This window comes from Atractosteus spatula, chromosome 4, assembly GCF_055471065.1.
Source record: "Atractosteus spatula isolate fAtrSpa1 chromosome 4, fAtrSpa1.hap1, whole genome shotgun sequence".
In the NCBI taxonomy this organism is placed as follows: domain Eukaryota; kingdom Metazoa; phylum Chordata; class Actinopteri; order Semionotiformes; family Lepisosteidae; genus Atractosteus; species Atractosteus spatula.
Genome location: NC_142709.1, coordinates 69,903,599 through 69,924,091, shown reverse-complemented (window position 1 = coordinate 69,924,091; position 20,493 = coordinate 69,903,599). Strand labels below are relative to the sequence as shown.

Genomic DNA, 20,493 nt, shown 5'->3' with positions numbered 1-20,493 from the left:
AAATTTCTATTTAAAAATTTAAGAAAACATTCAGCTGCCTGCCCCAACGCATGCAACATAGTATAACAGAGACAGACTCAAATTGTTTTAACAGGTTATAATAATAGCAGTATACCAACAATACAATAGGCCACTTTCTTCACAGAAATGTATTACAGAAACTGTTCTTGGTATTTACACACCCTGAGAGTAATGCATGTATTTGTAAGTTTAGTTCAGTATTCCATAGTTATCCTGTATGTTTCATCCCTTCCTCAATACCAGAAACATATTGAAAAAAAACCACATATAATCTTTTAACAAAAAATACACAATAAATCTTCATGCTGGTATTCACTCATGCTAAATGTGGTTGTCATGGCAGCCACAGCTTTCTTCAAATTTCACAGCTTATAAAATGGCCACAGGTCATTCAGGTCAGGTGATTGCACCTTTAATCCATTTTGTTTTTGGTTTTGCCCAGAGGAAGGTGTTCAAGAGCTGACCAGGCTCGGCACACATTATGGTATATTGTATGGGTTCAACGTTGTGTGTGTGTTTGGGAACTGTTGTGCACTATTTACTATGGAATTAATAACGCCAGTAGAAAAAGTTAAAAAGTTTTGAAGAGGAACTGCAGTCCCAATTTCTCAGACCGGTTAACAAATCTCAGTAACAAATTAATTGACAGTATTGCATAATTCCACAAATACCAAATTAATCACAAAATCATATGTTTTGTGAAAGTACTGTATGGCCTCCATTTGTCTCTCAATGTGCCGCAAACCACCGGTCTTGCCACAGGTGAGAGCGAGAGTTTGTGCGAATGGCGACGTAAAGCACTAGCCACCGTAATGACTAATGTAATGTGATGGACGAGCGAATAAGTTCAGGTTATGCAGCAGACATTTCACCGCAGAAATGTCCGACGTGATCTGCATGCAGAGTTATCAAGCAAGTAGTATTTGCTGGCACAATCATCTTGAAATAAAAAAAACAATTGCTATTGGATTAAAAGACATGTATTCACAAGCCTGCTTGTTTACAACGTCATAGGACCGCAACACGTCACCGGACGTTTTGTTGCTGCGTTCTCAATCGCAAAACATGGTGCTGTGCATACAGGCTTTTTACAACTTACTGTGTACACTTAACTTTTATTGCGATTTGAAATATTTGTCAATGTTGATTTCTTCTAACCCCAAAACATGAAATAACGTTGCAGTTCCCCTTTAAAATAACTGCAGAAGAATTTTTTAGTAGGCTCACACATCTGTCACATTAAATCATCCAATGCAGCAATTCAACCTGAGAAGCTTTCAAAAACTGAGCGCGATCATATAATAGATAATCGTACCACTCCAATTAACATTACATTACATCAAATTCGATGCATAACGATAGTGAACTGTGCTATTTATAATATGTATTGACAACAGCATCACAACCACAAAAGGAAAAACAAAAGCACATCAAACTCATATTTTGCCATTAATTTAGTTCAAACTTATCCAGGGACAAACTAAATCAGTTATGTCACTACTGGGAATATCCCATATTCATCAGCATGCTCTACACACAATACCCCCCTGGAGCCTCACTGTCCTGTACTATATAAGCACGTGAGGAATGTTGATTCCATCCTCCTTCATGCTGGGATGTGGCTTGTAGCTGTGCCACTGCTCGCTCACCTAACCCATGCAGGGTCTACTTGTCGACACCAGGGCTCCCCGGGCTCAGCACAGTTCACAAACGATGGAGACTTTGTGGTTGGAGGGATCTTTACGATCCACAACAACATTCTTGCCTTGAAGCACAACTACAATGATATTCCTGGTCCTGTACGATGCAAAAGGTCAGTAAAAGAAACAGCACTTCTGCTACTGTACATGGTTTACAGGTTCATTTTTCTTCTCCATTTGGAAAGTATTTTTTGTAACAGTTAATAAAAGTTTTAGAAATAAAAAAATGTTTACTTCTGGTAACATATACACACATATATATTTTTTTACAGTTTAGATTTCAGAGAGCTTCGATTTGCTCGGGCAATGATCTTTGCTATCGAGGAGATAAACAACAGTTCAGAGATTCTTCCCGGAGTCACACTGGGCTACAGGATCTATGATTCTTGTGCAGCTATACCAGTGGCTCTGAAAGCTGCACTTGATTTGATGAACGGGCAGGAGGCAGTTTTTTCCACCAACACCTCTTGTACCAAACCAACCTTTGTCCCAGCCATAGTGGGGGAGTCTGGATCTACACCATCAATAGCCATTTCCAGAGTCTTTGGACCCTTCAGAATTCCACTGGTAAGCTTTTCAAATTTTGCTGTTTCTTAGAATATCATTTCGGATTTATGTGTAACCTAATCACAGGAAAAACAATTTTAAAATACTGAAAAATAAATACTTCCCTGTATGGACGCAGACTATTTCAATATGTCCTCAAAAAAGACTGACATACCAGTGAAACACCCCCCCACCCAGACACACTTCTCTGCGCTCAACACATCAGAGTGCCACTCAGTGTCAGTCATCCTTCAACCTCCTTAAACACTGTAGCCCATGATGCTGAATTTCTACTTCCGGCAATACAGACTTGCATGAATCCACTTCAGGTCACTGTATTAATCTACGAATTGACAGTATTTCTGCACATCTTGTGACAAATTTTGGTCTTGTGTAGTTGTCTAGTTCATTCTCATAAGCGAATGATTGTGAAATATTTTCACATTTTATATTTTAAAATATTGCAGACTGTTTATTAGTTTCTTGTGTCTTTGTGTTCTAACTACATTTTCTTTCTTTTAAACTGAAGGTTAGCCACTATGCCACATGTGGTTGTCTAAGTAACAAACACCAGTTCCCAACGTTTTTCAGAACGATCCCCAGCGATTATTTCCAGGCAACAGCCCTGGCACAGCTTGTCAAACACTTCGGATGGACTTGGATTGGCGCAGTAAGAAGTGATAACGATTACGGAAACTTCGGGATGGCAGCGTTCTTACAAGCAGCCCAAGCAGAAGGCATTTGCATCGAATATTCAGAGGCCTTTTACAGAACAAATCCCAGGGAGAAAATTCTGAAAGTTGTGGATGTCATAAAGAAATCCACTGCAAAGGTTATTGTAGCATTCATAGCAACTGGTGACATGGTTGTTCTGCTTCGAGAATTATCCACTCAGGATATTCCTGTCTTTCAATGGATAGGTAGTGAATCCTGGATCATAGATCCAGGGTTTCTCCAGTACAGCCTGTTGAGTGGATCGATAGGATTTGGCATCCCAAAATCTGTTATTCCAGGGCTGAAAGAGTTCCTGGTGAAGATCAGTCCAGCTGAGATCACCAGCAGCCCCCTCCTGACAGAGTTTTGGGAGAGTGCTTTCAGCTGTAGCTTCTCAGCTAACAACACCTCTTCAAGCAAGAAAGTGTGCACAGGGTCAGAGAATTTACGAGAACTGCAAAACCCCTACACAGATACATCTCAGCTGAGGGTGACTAATAAAGTGTATAGAGCTGTCTATTCTGTGGCCCAATCTATTCACAACCTTGTGTGCACAAAATCCAAAGGCTCTTTTTCCCACTGTGAAAAGGACAGACAAATTGAGCCATGGCAAGTAAGAATCATTTTCAAACTTTTTTCTTCTTGATATAGGACAGTGAAGGACGTAGCAGGTAAGATACTGATTCATAAATGTTCTTAACATAGACAAAAACCTTGTGAGCAAATATGTTTAAAATTATTTTATCAGATGAAAATAACTTTTAGCCATTGTTCAGATGCCTAGTGTAGATACAATAGTACTAACCCCGTACAAAGACTGATTACAGTAAGTGATTAATAAAAACACCCCATTTAACATACCACTTGACTTCATTACTGCAGGTACTGCAGCAGCTTAAAACTGTAAATTTCACAACCAAGAATGGGGACAGAGTTTACTTTGATGCAAATGGAGACCCAGCAGCCACCTATGAGCTGGTAAACTGGCAGGTGAATGAAGAAGGAAAAGCCCAGTTTGTGACAGTCGGCCACTATGATGCATCAGCACCTAAAGGACAGACCTTTACAATGAACAACAGAACTATCATCTGGGCAGGACGGAAAAGCAAGGTGAGTACCCCAACACAGCATTAATCCAAAATAAAACAGTCTTTTATTGCACAGAATGGAACATTTATACTTGTTATATTTACTTGTTGCCACCTGTGCCTTCATCTTAATTACCTCTACCTCTAAAGATCTATTGAAGCGTATGCTGAATTGTACTCTTAGGATTTAAAAAGCATTTAACCACAGAAAGCCTGCGATAGTCAACAGTAAAACTGAACTGCCCCATTTTCCAGATCCCTAAATCAGTGTGCAGTGAGAGCTGTGCTCCAGGCACTCGGAAGGCAGCTCAGAAGGGAAGGCCTGTCTGCTGCTTTGACTGTGTACCATGTGCTGAAGGAGAGATCAGCAACACTACAGGTTTGTAAGAGAGTAGGGATATTTTGTTAAGCCTGATATGGGGAATACAGGCAGACTTTAACCATCACAGGGGAATGTTTTGCAGAATGACCACTTTATAAAGCCTGCCAACATCCCACATGTATTAGCAGGAAAATTACAACAATTAAATTAGGTTCCAAAATTATTGTTTACAGTCATTTATTTGATATTCATGTTTCTGTTGGTGACTGTGGGAAGTATAAGTTTTAAACTAGGCCTATAAGTCTACACACCTGAGAATATTTCTATTGTTTAATTTACTTATAAAAGACACAACATAATTCATGGTCAATACTGTACATCTATTGTGTAAATAAAAATTGCACTATTATAGCAGATGAATACCCAGCTGATCAATCTTGGGAATATTACAAACACAGATAATTTTAATAAAAATAAATTAGATTTATTGTTAATTAACCTTCTCGTTTTTTGTAGATTCCACGGATTGCATTACATGTCCTAAAGAGTACTGGCCAAATATGCACAGAGACGAATGCATCTCAAAGCCGATAGAATTCCTGTCTTTTGGAGATGTTCTAGGAATCATTTTAGTGGGATTTTCAGTAACTGGGGTTTGTGTAACTTCAGCTGTTGGTGTGGTTTTCTTTGTATTCAGAAGTACTCCCATTGTCAAAGCCAATAACTCTGAACTGAGTTTCCTTCTGCTCTTTTCATTGACTCTGTGTTTCCTCTGTTCATTCACTTTCATTGGCCAGCCCTCTGACTGGTCCTGTATGTTGCGCCACACAGCATTTGGGATCACATTTGTCCTGTGCATCTCTTGTGTTCTGGGGAAAACAATAGTGGTGTTAATGGCCTTTAGGGCTACACTGCCAGGCAATAACATTATGAAATGGTTTGGCCCCACACAGCAAAGGTTAAGTGTTCTGGGTTTCACATTTGTACAGGTCTTGATTTGTGTTCTTTGGGTGACAATATCACCTCCTTTTCCAAATAAGAACATGAAATATTATGCAGAGAGAATCATTCTGGAGTGTGACCTGGGATCTGCAGGTGCATTCTGGGCTGTTTTAGGGTATATAGGATTCCTCTCTGCCTTGTGCTTTGTGCTCGCTTTCCTGGCTCGGAAGCTGCCTGATAACTTCAATGAAGCCAAATTCATTACATTCAGCATGCTCATATTCTGTGCTGTCTGGATCACCTTTATCCCAGCTTATATCAGCTCCCCTGGGAAGTTCACTGTAGCTGTGGAAATATTTGCTATTTTAGCTTCTAGTTTTGGTTTGATCTTTTGCATTTTCATTCCTAAATGCTATATTATACTGCTGAAGCCTGAAAAGAATACAAGGAAAAACATTATGGGTAAAGTGACATGCAAATCTCTTTAAAATCATCATAAGCCTCAATTAAATAACTATCACTCCTTTCAAATTCACATTTTTGTTCTCCAAATTTGAAACTACATTGCTCACTGGCTGTATCTTACATTGGTATCAAGGAACCAAATCTAATGACTCTAAATTTAAGCCACTGAAAATGTGTTAAGTGATTCAGAATAAAACTAGGTGATGAAGTGACCGACTCCATTTCTGCTTTTTAACATGTTCAGCACACTGTTTAGCAACAGCTCTTGCTTATCATTGACCTTTCATTACTGGAGTTTAAATTCCAAAATGCTGGACATGGAACAACTGATACAAAATGAGTAGCCTTCATTTAAATATTTAAATATAATGGAACTCACCTTCCTTTTGGAAACCACCAAGCACAACAAATCAGAGCAGTGTCTGCTCTTTTGAGATTCTGAAAAAACTAGATAGCAAACACAAAAGAAAACTGATATTTCATTGTTTGTATTATTTGTAGAGTCTATGGAGGATACAGTCATTCAAGTACTGATTTAAAGGGGAACTGCAATGCTATTTGTATATTTTGGGGCTAGAAAGAATAGGAATTGATAACTGAAATTCAATCCACAAAGCAATTAAAATGTACAGAGCAACGTAAAACCTCCAACTTACACCACAAAATAGACGGACTTTCCAGGTATGTGCAGTACCTTATTTTGCAATTAAGGACGAGGGAAAACTTCCGGAGATTTGAAGCAGCACTATTACACTGTAGACAAGCACGATAGTCAATAGGAACAAGTAATAGGTTTATTCTATGCTGAGAAGAGAAGAAAGGAAACGTTTTAGCTGTGGAGCCTTCTTCGGGTGTTAGACAGCCTAAAACATTGTTTTAGGAAATTCATTTTATTGTGACAATTTTTACCACATCTTATTAGAATTGTCATTAATATTATTAACAAATAGTTAATATTATTCTTTTACTAAATTGAGAATTAGCTCACACAGCCCTTATATACTTTTTATATTAGAGAGGCATATTTCTGAGTGGGGCTGTGAAATTGTAATGCACAGCACTCTTGGAGCAATGTCATGAGGACAGGGGATACTGTACATGCGGCATGTGCCATCTTCAGGCTTCGACTTCTTTAGATTTTGAAAGTGAGCTCCATTCAGCAACACAGCCAACACACAGTAAATTGGAAATTTAGTAAAAGTATAGTAAGTGAATGGAGTGGCTAATGCAAATAAAGTATATAACAGTTTATGTTGCAGTACTCACCAAACATTTAATACTGATATATCTGGCTATTTAGCTACTTAAAACCTATCCAGAGGTAATCGAAAGTAAGTCGATACCAGTTAAACGCATCAAATGAATATTTTTTTGCATTCAGTGGGTATTTTTCCCTGTAGTGAAAAGGCAATTCAGTGTGTCACTACTGGGAATATCCCGTATTCATCAGCATGCTCTACACACAATACCCTCCTGGAGCCTCACTGTCTTGTACTATATAAGCACGTGAGGAATGTTGATTCCATCCTTCATGCTGGGATGTGGCTTGTAGCTGTGCCACTGCTCGCTCACCTAACCCATGCAGGGTCTACTTGTAGACACCAGGGCTCCCCGGGCTCAGCACAGTTCACAAACGATGGAGACTTTGTGATTGGAGGGATATTTTCAATGCACAGCAACATTTATGTCTTGAAGTACAACTACAATGATACTCCTGGTCCTGTACGATGCAAAAGGTAGGTACGTTTTTTCAGTACTGCATGATCACTGTGCCTGAATAATATTTTGTTGCCCGAGGTGTCAAGATCTGCGAGTGTTGGTGTCGGATGTACTGTATATCTGTAGCAAAGAGAGGGCGAAATCTCAGAAACTGCTCACAAACATATGACTGCATACCCTAAATGGAATGTGAATTACTTTTTCAAAAGCATGCAGCACCTTCTTTTAAATGTATGGGTTTAAACTATTTGTTAAGGGTAGATTTTAAAACACTAAAATAAATGAGAGCTAATGGGATGTACCTACAAGACATCAAGAGAATACATGCGAGTGTATTAAAATACAATCACCAAGAATGTCTTTATTATTGTTAACAGTCTGGATCCAAGAGAGCTTCGATTTGCTCGTGCAATGATCTTTGCCATCGAGGAGATAAACAACAGTTCAGAGATTCTTCCCGGAGTCACACTGGGCTACAGGATCTATGATTCTTGTGCAGCTACACCAGTGGCTCTGAAAGCTGCACTTGATTTAATGAACGGGCAGGAGGCAGTTTTTTCCACCAACACCTCTTGTACCAAACCAGCCTTTGTCCCAGCCATAGTGGCGGAGTCTGGATCTACACCATCAATAGCCATTTCCAGAGTTCTTGGGCCCTTTAGCATTCCAGTGGTAAGCTATCTGTATACTCTTTTAGCTGTATATATATTTTCCTCCATTAATTTGTATTTTAAAAGAATGAAAAGCACAACTTCACACATTTAGATTCTGCTTTCTTCTGAATACAATACAGGGTCTCCCAGAATATCCAAATTCTTACGACACAAAAGCTCATTGAAATGCCATGCAATGCAGCTCACTCGATTGTTTAAATCTGCCAGCTGCCAGTGTTTGTGACAAATTTGATTTCTTTATTTAACAGCACACAACAGAAAGACAGAAGTATATGTATCTACTAAACTAGCATTTACTATTTGACCTCAGATGCATTAATGCAGTTTTGTGATACTCACACCTTGTGTTTTTTTTAACAATGCAGATAAGCCATTATGCCACATGTGCTTGTCTGAGCAACAAACATGATTTCCCAACGTTTTTCAGAACGATCCCCAGCGATTATTTCCAGGCAACAGCCCTGGCACAGCTTGTCAAACACTTCGGATGGACTTGGATTGGCGCAGTAAGAAGTGATAACGATTACGGAAACTTCGGGATGGCAGCGTTCTTACAAGCAGCCCAAGCAGAAGGCATTTGTATCGAATATTCAGAGGCCTTTTACAGAACAAATCCCAGGGAGAAAATTCTGAAAGTTGTGGATGTCATTAAGAAATCCACTGCAAAGGTTATTGTAGCATTCATAGCAACTGGTGACATGCTTGTTCTGCTTCAGGAATTATCCACTCAGGATATTCCTGCCTTGCAGTGGGTAGGCAGTGAAACTTGGCTCACTGATCCAGAGGTCCTGCATTACAACCTGTTGAGTGGATCGATAGGATTTGGCATCCCAAAATCCGTTATTGCAGGGTTGAAAGAGTTCCTGGTGAAGATCAGTCCAGCTGAGATCACCAGCAGTCCCCTGCTGACAGAGTTTTGGGAGAGTGCTTTCAGCTGTAGCTTCTCAGCTAACAACACCTCTTCAAGCAAGAAAGTGTGCACAGGGTCAGAGAATTTACGAGAACTGCAAAACCCCTACACAGATACGTCTCAGTTAAGAATTACTTATAAAGTGTACAAAGCAGTCTATGCTATCGCTCATTCGATTCATAATCAGATATGCAAGAATTCTCCATCTTCTCTTTTGCAGTGTGAGAAAAACATAAAGCTTGAGCCATGGCAGGTAAGATGACTTTTATCTCCTAAATAAATGATGCACTGTGATTATTAAACAAATGAGAAGAAAATGTTTATTAATATGTACCAAACCATGTGAACCAAAGTAGAATTTTTTTCAGCCTTGAAAACAACCTTTAATTCAAGCCATCATTTAGTTATCTCCTTGTGCAGATTCTGAATATAACACTGTTTAACAGAACCAGTCACATAACCACATAGCTGACTTCATTACTGCAGGTACTGCAGCAGCTTAAAACTGTGAATTTCACAACCAAGAGTGGGGACAGAGTTTACTTTGATGCAAATGGAGACCCAGCAGCCACCTATGAGCTGGTAAACTGGCAGGTGAATGAAGGAAAACCCCAGTTTGTGACAGTCGGCCACTATGATGCATCAGCACCTGAGGGACAGACCTTTACAATGAACGACAGAACTATCATCTGGGCAGGAGGGAAAAGCAAGGTGAAGTTATTATGCCACCTGAAGCAGTCATCTAAAATAAAGCAAACACTATATACAGATTCCTTGCAATATTTCAAATTTAATTCATATGCATTTATTTTTTTTAGAGTTTTAATAAGTGCTTTATCACTAAACCGATTAGGAGTGCAACTTTAACGTGATTAAGCTCAACACTTAAATACATTAAATACATGTAATAATTTAGCATTCGTTTCCAGATCCCTAAATCAGTGTGCAGTGAGAGCTGTCCTCCAGGCACTCGGAAGGCTGTTCAGAAGGGAAGGCCTGTCTGCTGCTTTGACTGTTTACCATGTGCTGAAGGAGAGATCAGCAACACTACAGGTTTGTAAAGGAATCTTTGTTTTAAACAAAAGTACCTGAAAGTGGAGGAATGTTGTGCAAGCAACTGAAAATAATAAGTATATATATACAGTGCCTTGCGAAAGTATTCGGCCCCCTTGAACTTTTCAACCTTTTGCCACATTTCAGGCTTCAAACATAAAGATATAAATTTTTTATTTTATGTGAAGAATCACCAACAAGTGGGACACAATTGTGAAGTGGAACGAAATCTATTGGATTTTTGAAACTTTTTTAACTAATAAAAAAATGAAAAGTGGGGCGTGCAAAATTATTCGGCCCCTTTACTTTCAGTGCAGCAAACTCACTCCAGAAGTTCAGCGAGGATCTCTGAATGATCCAATGTTGTCCTAAATGACTGATGGTGATAAATAGAATCCACCTGTGTGTAATCAAGACTCTGTATAAATGCACCTGCTCTGTGATAGTCTCAAGGTTCTGTTGAAAGCGCAGAGAGCATCATGAAGACCAAGGAACACACCAGGCAGGTCCGTAATACTGTTGTGGAGAAGTTTAAAGCCGGATTTGGATACAAAAAGATTTCCCAAGCTTCAAACATCCCAAGGAGCACTGTGCAAGCGATCATCTTGAAATGGAAGGAGTATCAGACCACTGCAAATCTACCAAGAACTGGCCGTCCCTCTAAACTTTCAGCTCAGACAAGGAGAAGACTGATCAGAGATGCAGCCAAGAGGCCCATGATCACTCTGGATGAACTGCAGAGAACTACAGCTGAGGTGGGAGAGTCTGTCCATAGGACAACAATCAGTCTTACACTGCACAAATCTGGCCTTTATGGAAGAGTGTCAAGAAGAAAGCCATTTCTCAAAGATATCCATAAAAAGTCTTGTCTAAAGTTTGCCACAAGCCACCTGGGAGACACCCCAAACATGTGGAAGAAGGTGCTTTGGTCAGATGAAACCAAAATCGAACTTTTTGGCCACAATGCAAAACGATATGTTTGGCGTAAAAGCAACACAGCTCATCACCCTCAACACACCATCCCCACTGTCAAACATGGTGGTGGCAGCATCATGGTTTGGGCCTGCTTTTCTTCAGCAGGGACAGGGAAGATGGTTAAAATTGAGGGGAAGATGGATGCAGCCAAATACAGGACCATTCTGGATGAAAACCTGTTGGAGTCTGCAAAAGACCTGAAACTGGGACGGAGATTTATCTTCCAACAAGACAATGATCCCAAACATACAGCAAAATCTACAAAGGAATGGTTCACAAATAAACGTATCCAGGTGTTTGAATGGCCAAGTCAAAGTCCAGACCTGAATCCAATCGAGAATCTGTGGAAAGAGCTGAAAACTGCTGTTCACAAACGCTCTCCATCCAACCTCACTGAGCTCGAGCTGTTTTGCAAGGAAGAATGGGCAAGAATTTCAGTCTCTCGATGTGCAAAACTGATAGAGACATACCCCAAGCGACTTGCAGCTGTAATCGCAGCAAAAGGTGGCTCTACAAAGTATTAACGCAAGGGGGCCGAATAATTTTGCACGCCCCACTTTTCATTTTTTTATTAGTTAAAAAAGTTTCAAAAATCCAATAGATTTCGTTCCACTTCACAATTGTGTCCCACTTGTTGGTGATTCTTCACATAAAATAAAAAATTTATATCTTTATGTTTGAAGCCTGAAATGTGGCAAAAGGTTGAAAAGTTCAAGGGGGCCGAATACTTTCGCAAGGCACTGTAAATGTATAAGGTAAAGAAAGCATTGAGATTTATTAAACAAGAAGACAATCGTTTCACAAGAATCTTTCAGGAAGCCAACATAAACAGAAGAGGAAATGTAGCAAGTCTGCATCTTGTAAAAGTGTCACAAAAGCTAAAGACTTACAGCAAAAATAAATGAACACTGTCATTAATAATGCATATGGAATACATACTGCATGTCAATTTAGTAATATAAATGTTTTCTTGTAGATTCCACGGATTGCATGACTTGTCCACTACAGTACTGGCCAAACGCTCAAAAGGACAAGTGCATCCCGAAGCCGATAGAATTCCTGTCTTTTGGAGATGTTCTAGGAATCATTTTAGTGGTATTTTCTATAACTGGAGTTTTTGTAACTTCTGCTGTTGGTGTGGTTTTCTTTGTATTCAGAAGTACTCCCATTGTCAAAGCCAATAACTCTGAACTGAGTTTCCTTCTGCTCTTTTCATTGACTCTGTGTTTCCTCTGTTCACTTACTTTCATTGGCCAGCCCTCTGACTGGTCCTGTATGTTGCGCCACACAGCATTTGGGATCACATTTGTCCTGTGCATCTCTTGTGTCCTGGGGAAAACAGTAGTGGTGTTAATGGCCTTTAGGGCTACACTGCCAGGCAGTAACATTATGAAATGGTTTGGCCCCACACAGCAGCGCTTAAGTGTTCTTGCTTTCACACTCGTACAGGCTTTAATATGCATTGTATGGCTGATACTTTCTCCTCCTTTTCTAAAGCAAAATATGAAATATTATAAAGACAGAATCATTCTGGAGTGTGACCTAGGATCTGCAGGTGCATTCTGGGCTGTGTTAGGGTATATAGGATTCCTCTCTGCCTTGTGCTTTGTACTCGCTTTCCTGGCTCGGAAGCTGCCTGATAACTTCAATGAAGCCAAATTCATTACATTCAGCATGCTCATATTCTGTGCTGTCTGGATCACTTTTATCCCAGCATATGTTAGTTCCCCTGGGAAGTTTACAGTAGCTGTGGAAATATTTGCTATTTTAGCTTCTAGTTTTGGATTGATCTTCTGCATTTTTGTTCCTAAATGTTATATTATAATATTGAAACCTGAAAGGAATACAAAAAAACACATGATAGGTAAGATGCCCTCAAAATCTCTTTAAAATATCAAGACAACCAAGTTAAATGTTTTACTCTTTTAAAAATGCACAGATTTGCTCTATATTGAAGGAAAAAACATTTTCAAGTCTAAAACCATGTTAACAGCGTTTTTTTCTTTTACAAATAACTGTCACGCCCTCTGCAGCCAGAGGGCGCTCCTTCTCTGTCCTGTCCCTAGTTTCTGTCTGCTGTCCTTCCGGTCCCTCTCTTTCCCTTGGGCTATATATTTCCGGGTCTTGCACTCTGTCCTCGCTCAGCATTGACGTTCGGATGTCCTGAGACCCGCCTAGCACCAGGGCGCCCCACGTCCGCTCCCTGAGGGCATAGGTTTCTATACGGCATTCCTGAACTCTTTGCACTATGAGCCCGGGCCTTTTTCCCGTCTCGCCGCTATGCATATGGGTCTTTTTCCGCTCTCCTGCTCCCCACGGTTAGTCCCTTTGGACGTCCGTGACAATAACAATAAAATGAAATGAATATCAAACATGTTTCAGATTTCAGAATAAAGCCTCCTAATAAGAAACTTGGTTTCATTTTCTTCATATGTACACTTAATATAACACTTGGTGGTGACAGACTCTGCACTGATGGATAACTCTTAATATTATTGCATCATTTTCAGTACTTTTCAGTGCCAAATAAAAACGAGCAGGCTTGCTGTAAAGATAATGCACCGAATCTTCCCATGGGGAAAACTGTGGAAAATCTGCACATTTCACTGTATAATTCATAAGGCAGGTGGTTTTCCCACAAGGAACATAAAGCCCTTTGTGTGTCAAAGTACAAAGCCGAAAACAGCACAGAAAAAAATATAGCTCAATTGGACATATTGGCCTTCAGCAAACTCCAGCACCTGAAACAGATGCTTTGTGCCGACACTTTTTTTTACGGAAAAATAAATGCAACCCAGCCTACTTAAAAAAATACGTTTGCTCCATTTCACCAAAAACTGTAAAGTAGTTGTTGAAGAGTTCACTGCATAATATTTACATGTATATTGGCAATTTGTTAATATTTGTTAATTTGTTTCCATACTGCCTAGAAAAGCAGAAGACGCAACCTTATGCCAAATTAGATATACTGTATAAGAAATATGATGAGTCATATTATTTTGAATGACTAAAATAATGTGCGCTATATGTTACATGAATTACATGAAAAATTATGTTAGTCTGAGAACGTCAAAACAACCCTCTCCAATATGACATGATTTATTCATTACATTTTTCCATGTGATGACTTTCAGTTTGTTCATTTGGCACAGAGTCAGAGACACTACAGAATGAATCCCTATATGTTTACTTGGAAGCCATTCAAAGACAATGAACCCTGAGGGAGTATGGCAAACAGTTATTTAAGTTACTGTACTATTTCATTCTGTCAGTCCAGAGCACCTTCAAATTCCTTTCTTACAGGCACTGTAAACACTTATCAAAATTGAAACGTCTCATCTGTTAATTGAGTTGAATACTCTTAATGATGCCAGGAAGTTTTCAATTTTCTCAACCCTGATGCTGCTCAGCTTCCCACAGGCAGGATAATGAGTAATAAACAGCATTATTAACCTCTAAATCACATTCTAGAATTAAATTTTACCTTAAATACAGTCTTATACCAAAAAAGCTTAAAATACGTTTTTTACCAAAGCCGCTTTACAAAAAATGTTTCTGATGGACAAAAGCAATTACACTCTCTTATTTTAGTCTCCTCATTTGTTTTAACTGCAGAACAAATATATTACACAGCACACGAATCTGGCTGTGTTTCAATGATGAATGCTACTATGTATTTTAACTTATTTGTGCACCTTTATAGCTTGATTGATGAGCTTCAGCACAAGCATTCAATCAATCACTTTGTACTCTGTGTTTAGTAATCAAGAAAAATTATTAAAATGAGGGTAGATGTCAAAGCAACATTGGCAAAGTAAACATTTAACCATTATAGTCATTAATTAATCTGACATATATCTAAGTACCTCTGCTCCCTCAAAATGAACATGGCTCATGCACAGTTTCAATTTTATACTGTAGAACAGCAAAAGGTCAAGAACCTGTCAGCCTGCCAGTCAATGCCTTGTTCTGGACCAGAAATAAACTCGATATGACATAGAAGCTCTTCATTAAAAGAAGAAAAAGCTTGCCTGTGCACTCCTGACTGCAGAAAATAAACGAGTGCTTTTTGATCTACAGTAGATCTCAGGCAGGCCCTTTAGGCGAGAGCTGTCAATCAGTTTGGTGTAGGCCGTTTGGCCTCATACAGTATATCATATATCTGACACTTTTATTACTTGATGTGGATTTTTTCCACATTCCGTTAAGTTCATTTGACTGTTGTAATCGAAACACCGAGCACCTCTGCCATACGCTGACTGCAATCCTCACCACTGCCAGATGATTCAAGTTAAAAGTAAACAAAGCCTCATGGCAAAACATTAATTTAATGTATTTTTTAAATTCCAGATATCTGGTCATTAAAAACTTTTCAGCAATCCCGTCATTCGCAGCATTTTAATCATTCGAAGCTGCAATTAAACCGCACGAAGAAACGAAGAGCCCACTCGTATCCTCAAAATCAATGTAAATGTCAAGGTTAATGCCACAATGGGCAGAGAGGATCATTCAAGGCCTGTTAAACAATAACAACGTGTTTCACTGAGTTTTATTTCTCCTGGGGCAAACCAGATCAGATACGTCTCTGTTGAGAATAACTCCCGCCTCTTCAGCATGGGCTACGCACACATTAACCACCCGTGAGCCTTTCTGTCCTGCAGTATATAAGCATGAGAACATTGTGAAGTCCATCCTCCTTTGTCTTGGGATGTTGCTTCTCACAGGCTTAGTAGCTCTTCATTTGACCCATGCAAGATCCACATGTAGACTACAGGGAACCCCAGGCTTACTCCAGTTTTCAAAAGATGGAGACTTTGTGATCGGAGGGATCATTTCGATCCACAATGAAATCAATACAGTGAAACATGCCTTCAAAAACACGCCTTCTCCGCAAAAATGTAAAAGGTTAGTAAAAGTAAAAGTCACTCTTTTTGATGAATCTTCTGTCATTTCTTCTTGGCCTAAATGGGGCTTTGAATTCACAGTTACATGACACAGTAGAAATTCTGAGATACTGTAGATAAAATATGTCATTTAAAGCTGAATTAAGATGTTTCTACAAGCGGTTCAAATAAGATTTAAAGGACAAACTTTGACTAAAACGTTATTATTCAATGTAATGCTATTATTCAAATACTATTCAAATGTTACAACACACTACAATTGAAATGACATCTTCATGTACTTATTATATTTCTCCAAACAGAATTTTGCTGTTCTGTAATATTGTATTAGCAAATATCTTACAACGCAAACATGACTGAGAGTATATTAAAGGTATATCTTATGTTAAGACGTTATTTAACCCAGTTTCTTTATAGTTTAGATCTCAGAGAGCTTCGATTTGCTCGGGCAATGATCTTTGCCATCGAGGAGATAAACAACAGTTCAGAGATTCTTCCCGGAGTCACACTGGGCTACAGGATCTATGATTCTTGTGCAGCTATACCAGTGGCTCTGAAAGCTGCACTTGATTTAATGAACGGGCAGGAGGCAGTTTTTTCCACCAACACCTCTTGTACCAAACCAGCCTTTGTCCCAGCCATAGTGGCAGAGTCTGGATCTACACCTACAATAGCCATTTCCAGAGTTGTTGGGCCATTCAGCATTCCAGTGGTAAGGTTTTAACAAGACAACTCTTTTAACAATACCACGTGATTTACTGTCCTGCTTAAACCTCACAGTAGACCCTTCTGATTTACTGATTTAATTCTGACTTACATAAAAGTACTGCTAGAGTTTAAAAACAATCTGCCATTGTTCATCATTCTAGATAATCTGGTAGATTTGGCCAAGACCTTACACAGGTATATAGTGGTTCAACTGAAAACAATTCAAGTCATCAGCACTATTTCTACCATTAATTAAATAAAAGATTAATTTTGTTTTATACTCTACCAACTTGACACCGACAGCTCTTTCTCTTAAAGCCATGTATTAAACAGGCATACAGTATTGTGACAAAATGTCTTTCCTTAGAGAACTGTTGTAGATATTGAGGAACTTTTGGGAAAGCTACCCTCTAAATACTTTATTTTAATTACAGGTGAGTTATTTTGCTACATGTGCTTGTCTGAGCAACAAACACGATTTCCCAACGTTTTTCAGAACGATCCCCAGCGATTATTTCCAGGCAACAGCCCTGGCACAGCTTGTCAAACACTTCGGATGGACTTGGATTGGCGCAGTAAGAAGTGATAACGATTACGGAAACTTCGGGATGGCAGCGTTCTTACAAGCAGCCCAAGCAGAAGGCATTTGTATCGAATATTCAGAGGCCTTTTACAGAACAAATCCCAGGGAGAAAATTCTGAAAGTTGTGGATGTCATAAAGAAATCCACTGCAAAGGTTATTGTAGCATTCATAGCAACTGGTGACATGCTTGTTCTGCTTCAGGAATTATCCACTCAGGATATTCCTGCCTTGCAGTGGGTAGGCAGTGAAACTTGGCTCACTGATCCAGAGGTCCTGCATTACAACCTGTTGAGTGGATCGATAGGATTTGGCATCCCAAAATCCGTTATTGCAGGGTTGAAAGAGTTCCTGGTGAAGATCAGTCCAGCTGAGATCACCAGCAGTCCCCTGCTGACAGAGTTTTGGGAGAGTGCTTTCAGCTGTATCTTCTCAGCTAACAACACCTCTTCAAGCAAGAAAGTGTGCACAGGGTCAGAGAATTTACGAGAACTGCAAAACCCCTACACAGATACGTCTCAGTTAAGAATTACTTATAAAGTGTACAAAGCAGTCTATGCTATTGCTCATTCTATGCACATCCTGGCCTGCAAAAATCTCACTGTGTCCAGGTGCGACAAAAATACAAAAATTGAACCAGGGCAGGTAAGAAGACATTTCATTATAATTAATATATGTCACTTTAGTTATATAATGTAAAATGTCTAAATGATATTTATTAAATGACATGTGAATATAGCACAAACTATAATAACATGTTTGTCATTTTGTGTAGTATTTTACATAGGTATTGCCTAGATCTAATCTTTATTAATATGGAACTAATGAGTAATAAAACCACCCATTTCACCCAGTTCTTGACTTCATTATGGCAGGTATTACAGCAGCTTAAAACTGTGAATTTCACAACCAAGAGTGGGGACAGAGTTTACTTTGATGCAAATGGAGACCCAGCAGCCACCTATGAGCTGGTAAACTGGCAGGTGAATGAAGAAGGAAAAGCCCAGTTACTGACAGTTGGCCACTATGATGCATCAGCACCTGAGGGACAGACCTTTACAATGAACGACAGAACTATCATCTGGGCAGGAGGGAAAAGCAAGGTGAAACAGAAGCAGTCTTAATAAAACTACATATTCTGCTATTTTTCTTATTTGCACAAGAAGTCCTTCCTAAAAAAAAATCAGAATCTTTATTAATTTCTGAAGTAGTTCCATAATTATGAAACACTTTGAAAAATAGTTATGCATATTACTACAATACAATAATTATAATTGAAATACAAATTTATGAAATGCTGTTTTAATACTGAGAAGCTACCAAAACAAACATCTTGCACAAAATGTAAAGTATAAGCAACATAAATCCTGTCTAATCTTGTAAACCTTTATAACAGAATATAGCTTTAAAGGGTGAATTTAATAGCACATTTATGTCTTCTACTTGATTAAAAGCAGCAAAGTAGTTTAATGTGAGTACAGAGGCTATGCTTTCCTTTCCAGATCCCTAAATCAGTGTGCAGTGAGAGCTGCGCTCCAGGCACTCGGAAGGCTGTTCAGAAGGGAAGGCCTGTCTGCTGCTTTGACTGTGTACCGTGTGCTGAAGGAGAGATCAGCAACACTACAGGTCAGTAATCTGACTGTCATTGCATGCACAGTAGCTGTAGCAGTACTGTCACATCAACTTACAACTGTTTTAAAAGTACATGAAATAAAAGACTGTTGGGATTTTTGCAAGAACCAATACTTACAATGAAGTGGTAAAATCCAGTAATAACATTTTTTAAACTCAAGGTGACAGAATGCACTGAGGCTCTCTGTAATTGACTTTTGGTTTTATAAAAGAGCAATGTTTCTCTTGAAAAAGACTTATTACTGTTTTGTGTCAGTAGTCCAGTATATAGTCAATGCACTACTACAAAAAAAGTACTGCACAATATTTAAGTATTTTAAATAGATTCTCAGTCTGTAAAATATGTTTTAAATATGATATTAATGATATTATCCCAAGAGTAACAAAACAAATTTTAAATTGCTCTTATTTTTCATTATAGATTCCACGGATTGCATGACTTGTCCACTACAGTACTGGCCAAACGCTCAAAAGGACAAGTGCATCCCAAAGCCAATAGAATTCCTGTCTTTTGGAGATGTTCTAGGAATCATTTTAGTGGTATTTTCTATAACTGGAGTTTTTGTAACTTCTGCTGTTGGTGTGGTTTTCTTTGTATTCAGAAGTACTCCCATTGTCAAAGCCAATAACTCTGAACTGAGTTTCCTTCTGCTCTTTTCATTGACTCTGTGTTTCCTCTGTTCACTTACTTTCATTGGCCAGCCCTCTGACTGGTCCTGTATGTTGCGCCACACAGCATTTGGGATCACATTTGTCCTGTGCATCTCTTGTGTTCTGGGGAAAACAATAGTGGTGTTAATGGCCTTTAGGGCTACACTGCCAGGCAGTAACATCATGAAATGGTTTGGCCCCACACAGCAGCGCTTAAGTGTTCTGGGTTTCACACTAGTACAGGTATTGATATGTATTCTTTGGTTGATAATATCACCTCCTTTTCCAAACATGAACATGAAATATTATGCAGAGAGAATCATTCTAGAGTGTGACCTGGGATCTGCAGGTGCATTCTGGGCTGTGTTAGGGTATATAGGATTCCTCTCTGCCATGTGCTTTGTGCTCGCTTTCCTAGCTCGGAAGCTGCCTGATAACTTCAATGAAGCCAAATTTATTACATTCAGTATGCTCATATTCTGTGCTGTCTGGATCACCTTTATCCCAGCTTATATCAGCTCTCCCGGAAAATTTACAGTAGCTGTGGAAATATTTGCTATTTTAGCTTCAAGTTTTGGTTTGATAATCTGTATTTTTGTTCCAAAATGCTATATTATATTACTGCAGCCTGAAAAGAATACAAAAAAACACATGATGGGTAAAGTGCCCTCTAAATCTCTTTGAAAACACACACATTTTATCAAGCTATTAGTTTTTATCAAATTAATGTACATGCTCAAACGTTCCTTGTTGACCTGTAACCTTTGCATCATTCATTCACTGACAGAAATGCGATGACCCTTTGTATTACTGCAAAAGCAACCCACGTCGACTTTTTAACATTATCCAATAAAACTTACGAATCAGAAAGGGAATCTGTTTCACTGT

At 39.0% G+C, this 20,493-nt stretch overlaps 3 protein-coding genes across 8 annotated transcripts; all 3 read left to right on the top strand.

Annotated features, from left to right (window-relative positions):
* Positions 1-1,697: 1,697 nt before the first annotated feature.
* Positions 1,698-5,821, top strand: LOC148837013 (extracellular calcium-sensing receptor-like). Of its 2 annotated transcripts, XM_088913547.1 has the most exons (6): positions 1,698-1,834; positions 1,994-2,288; positions 2,797-3,594; positions 3,864-4,091; positions 4,325-4,448; positions 4,908-5,821. In XM_088913547.1, exons 2-6 carry the CDS (start codon positions 2,028-2,030, stop codon positions 5,819-5,821), a joined length of 2,325 nt encoding a protein of 774 aa, XP_088769673.1. In that variant the 5' UTR covers positions 1,698-1,834; positions 1,994-2,027. The 2 variants fall into 2 exon arrangements, with proteins under 2 accessions (XP_088769673.1, XP_088769674.1); XM_088913548.1 differs by lacking the exons at positions 1,698-1,834; positions 2,797-3,594; positions 3,864-4,091 and having other exon boundaries at positions 2,028-2,288.
* Positions 5,822-7,397: 1,576 nt separating this feature from the next.
* Positions 7,398-13,019, top strand: LOC148837012 (extracellular calcium-sensing receptor-like). Of its 2 annotated transcripts, XM_088913549.1 has the most exons (6): positions 7,398-7,534; positions 7,895-8,189; positions 8,557-9,354; positions 9,588-9,812; positions 10,031-10,154; positions 12,106-13,019. In XM_088913549.1, exons 1-6 carry the CDS (start codon positions 7,467-7,469, stop codon positions 13,017-13,019), a joined length of 2,424 nt encoding a protein of 807 aa, XP_088769675.1. In that variant the 5' UTR covers positions 7,398-7,466. The 2 variants fall into 2 exon arrangements, with proteins under 2 accessions (XP_088769675.1, XP_088769676.1); XM_088913550.1 differs by lacking the exon at positions 7,398-7,534 and having other exon boundaries at positions 7,905-8,189; positions 9,588-9,811; positions 10,027-10,154.
* Positions 13,020-15,897: 2,878 nt separating this feature from the next.
* Positions 15,898-20,289, top strand: LOC148837011 (extracellular calcium-sensing receptor-like). Of its 4 annotated transcripts, none has more exons than XM_088913543.1 (6): positions 15,898-16,034; positions 16,451-16,745; positions 17,176-17,967; positions 18,198-18,425; positions 18,825-18,948; positions 19,376-20,289. In XM_088913543.1, exons 2-6 carry the CDS (start codon positions 16,485-16,487, stop codon positions 20,287-20,289), a joined length of 2,319 nt encoding a protein of 772 aa, XP_088769669.1. In that variant the 5' UTR covers positions 15,898-16,034; positions 16,451-16,484. The 4 variants fall into 4 exon arrangements, with proteins under 4 accessions (XP_088769669.1, XP_088769670.1, XP_088769672.1 ...); XM_088913544.1 differs by having other exon boundaries at positions 15,934-16,034; positions 16,451-16,742; XM_088913546.1 differs by lacking the exon at positions 15,898-16,034 and having other exon boundaries at positions 16,473-16,745; positions 18,198-18,376; positions 18,827-18,948.
* The last annotated feature ends 204 nt before the right edge of the window (positions 20,290-20,493 follow it).

Excerpts from the sequence above, each read along its gene's own strand:
- LOC148837011 (XM_088913543.1), top strand. The coding sequence starts at position 16,485 with ATGATCTTTGCCATCGAGGAGATAAACAACAGTTCAGAGATTCTTCCC. Across the intron at positions 16,746-17,175 it reads GGCCATTCAGCATTCCAGTG|GTGAGTTATTTTGCTACATG; the intron begins GTAAGGTTTTAA and ends TTTTAATTACAG. Across the intron at positions 18,949-19,375 it reads AGAGATCAGCAACACTACAG|ATTCCACGGATTGCATGACT; the intron begins GTCAGTAATCTG and ends TTTTCATTATAG.
- LOC148837013 (XM_088913547.1), top strand. The coding sequence starts at position 2,028 with ATGATCTTTGCTATCGAGGAGATAAACAACAGTTCAGAGATTCTTCCC. Across the intron at positions 3,595-3,863 it reads GACAAATTGAGCCATGGCAA|GTACTGCAGCAGCTTAAAAC; the intron begins GTAAGAATCATT and ends TCATTACTGCAG. Across the intron at positions 4,092-4,324 it reads GGGCAGGACGGAAAAGCAAG|ATCCCTAAATCAGTGTGCAG; the intron begins GTGAGTACCCCA and ends CCCATTTTCCAG.
- LOC148837012 (XM_088913549.1), top strand. The coding sequence starts at position 7,467 with ATGCACAGCAACATTTATGTCTTGAAGTACAACTACAATGATACTCCT. Across the intron at positions 9,813-10,030 it reads GGGCAGGAGGGAAAAGCAAG|ATCCCTAAATCAGTGTGCAG; the intron begins GTGAAGTTATTA and ends ATTCGTTTCCAG. Across the intron at positions 10,155-12,105 it reads AGAGATCAGCAACACTACAG|ATTCCACGGATTGCATGACT; the intron begins GTTTGTAAAGGA and ends GTTTTCTTGTAG.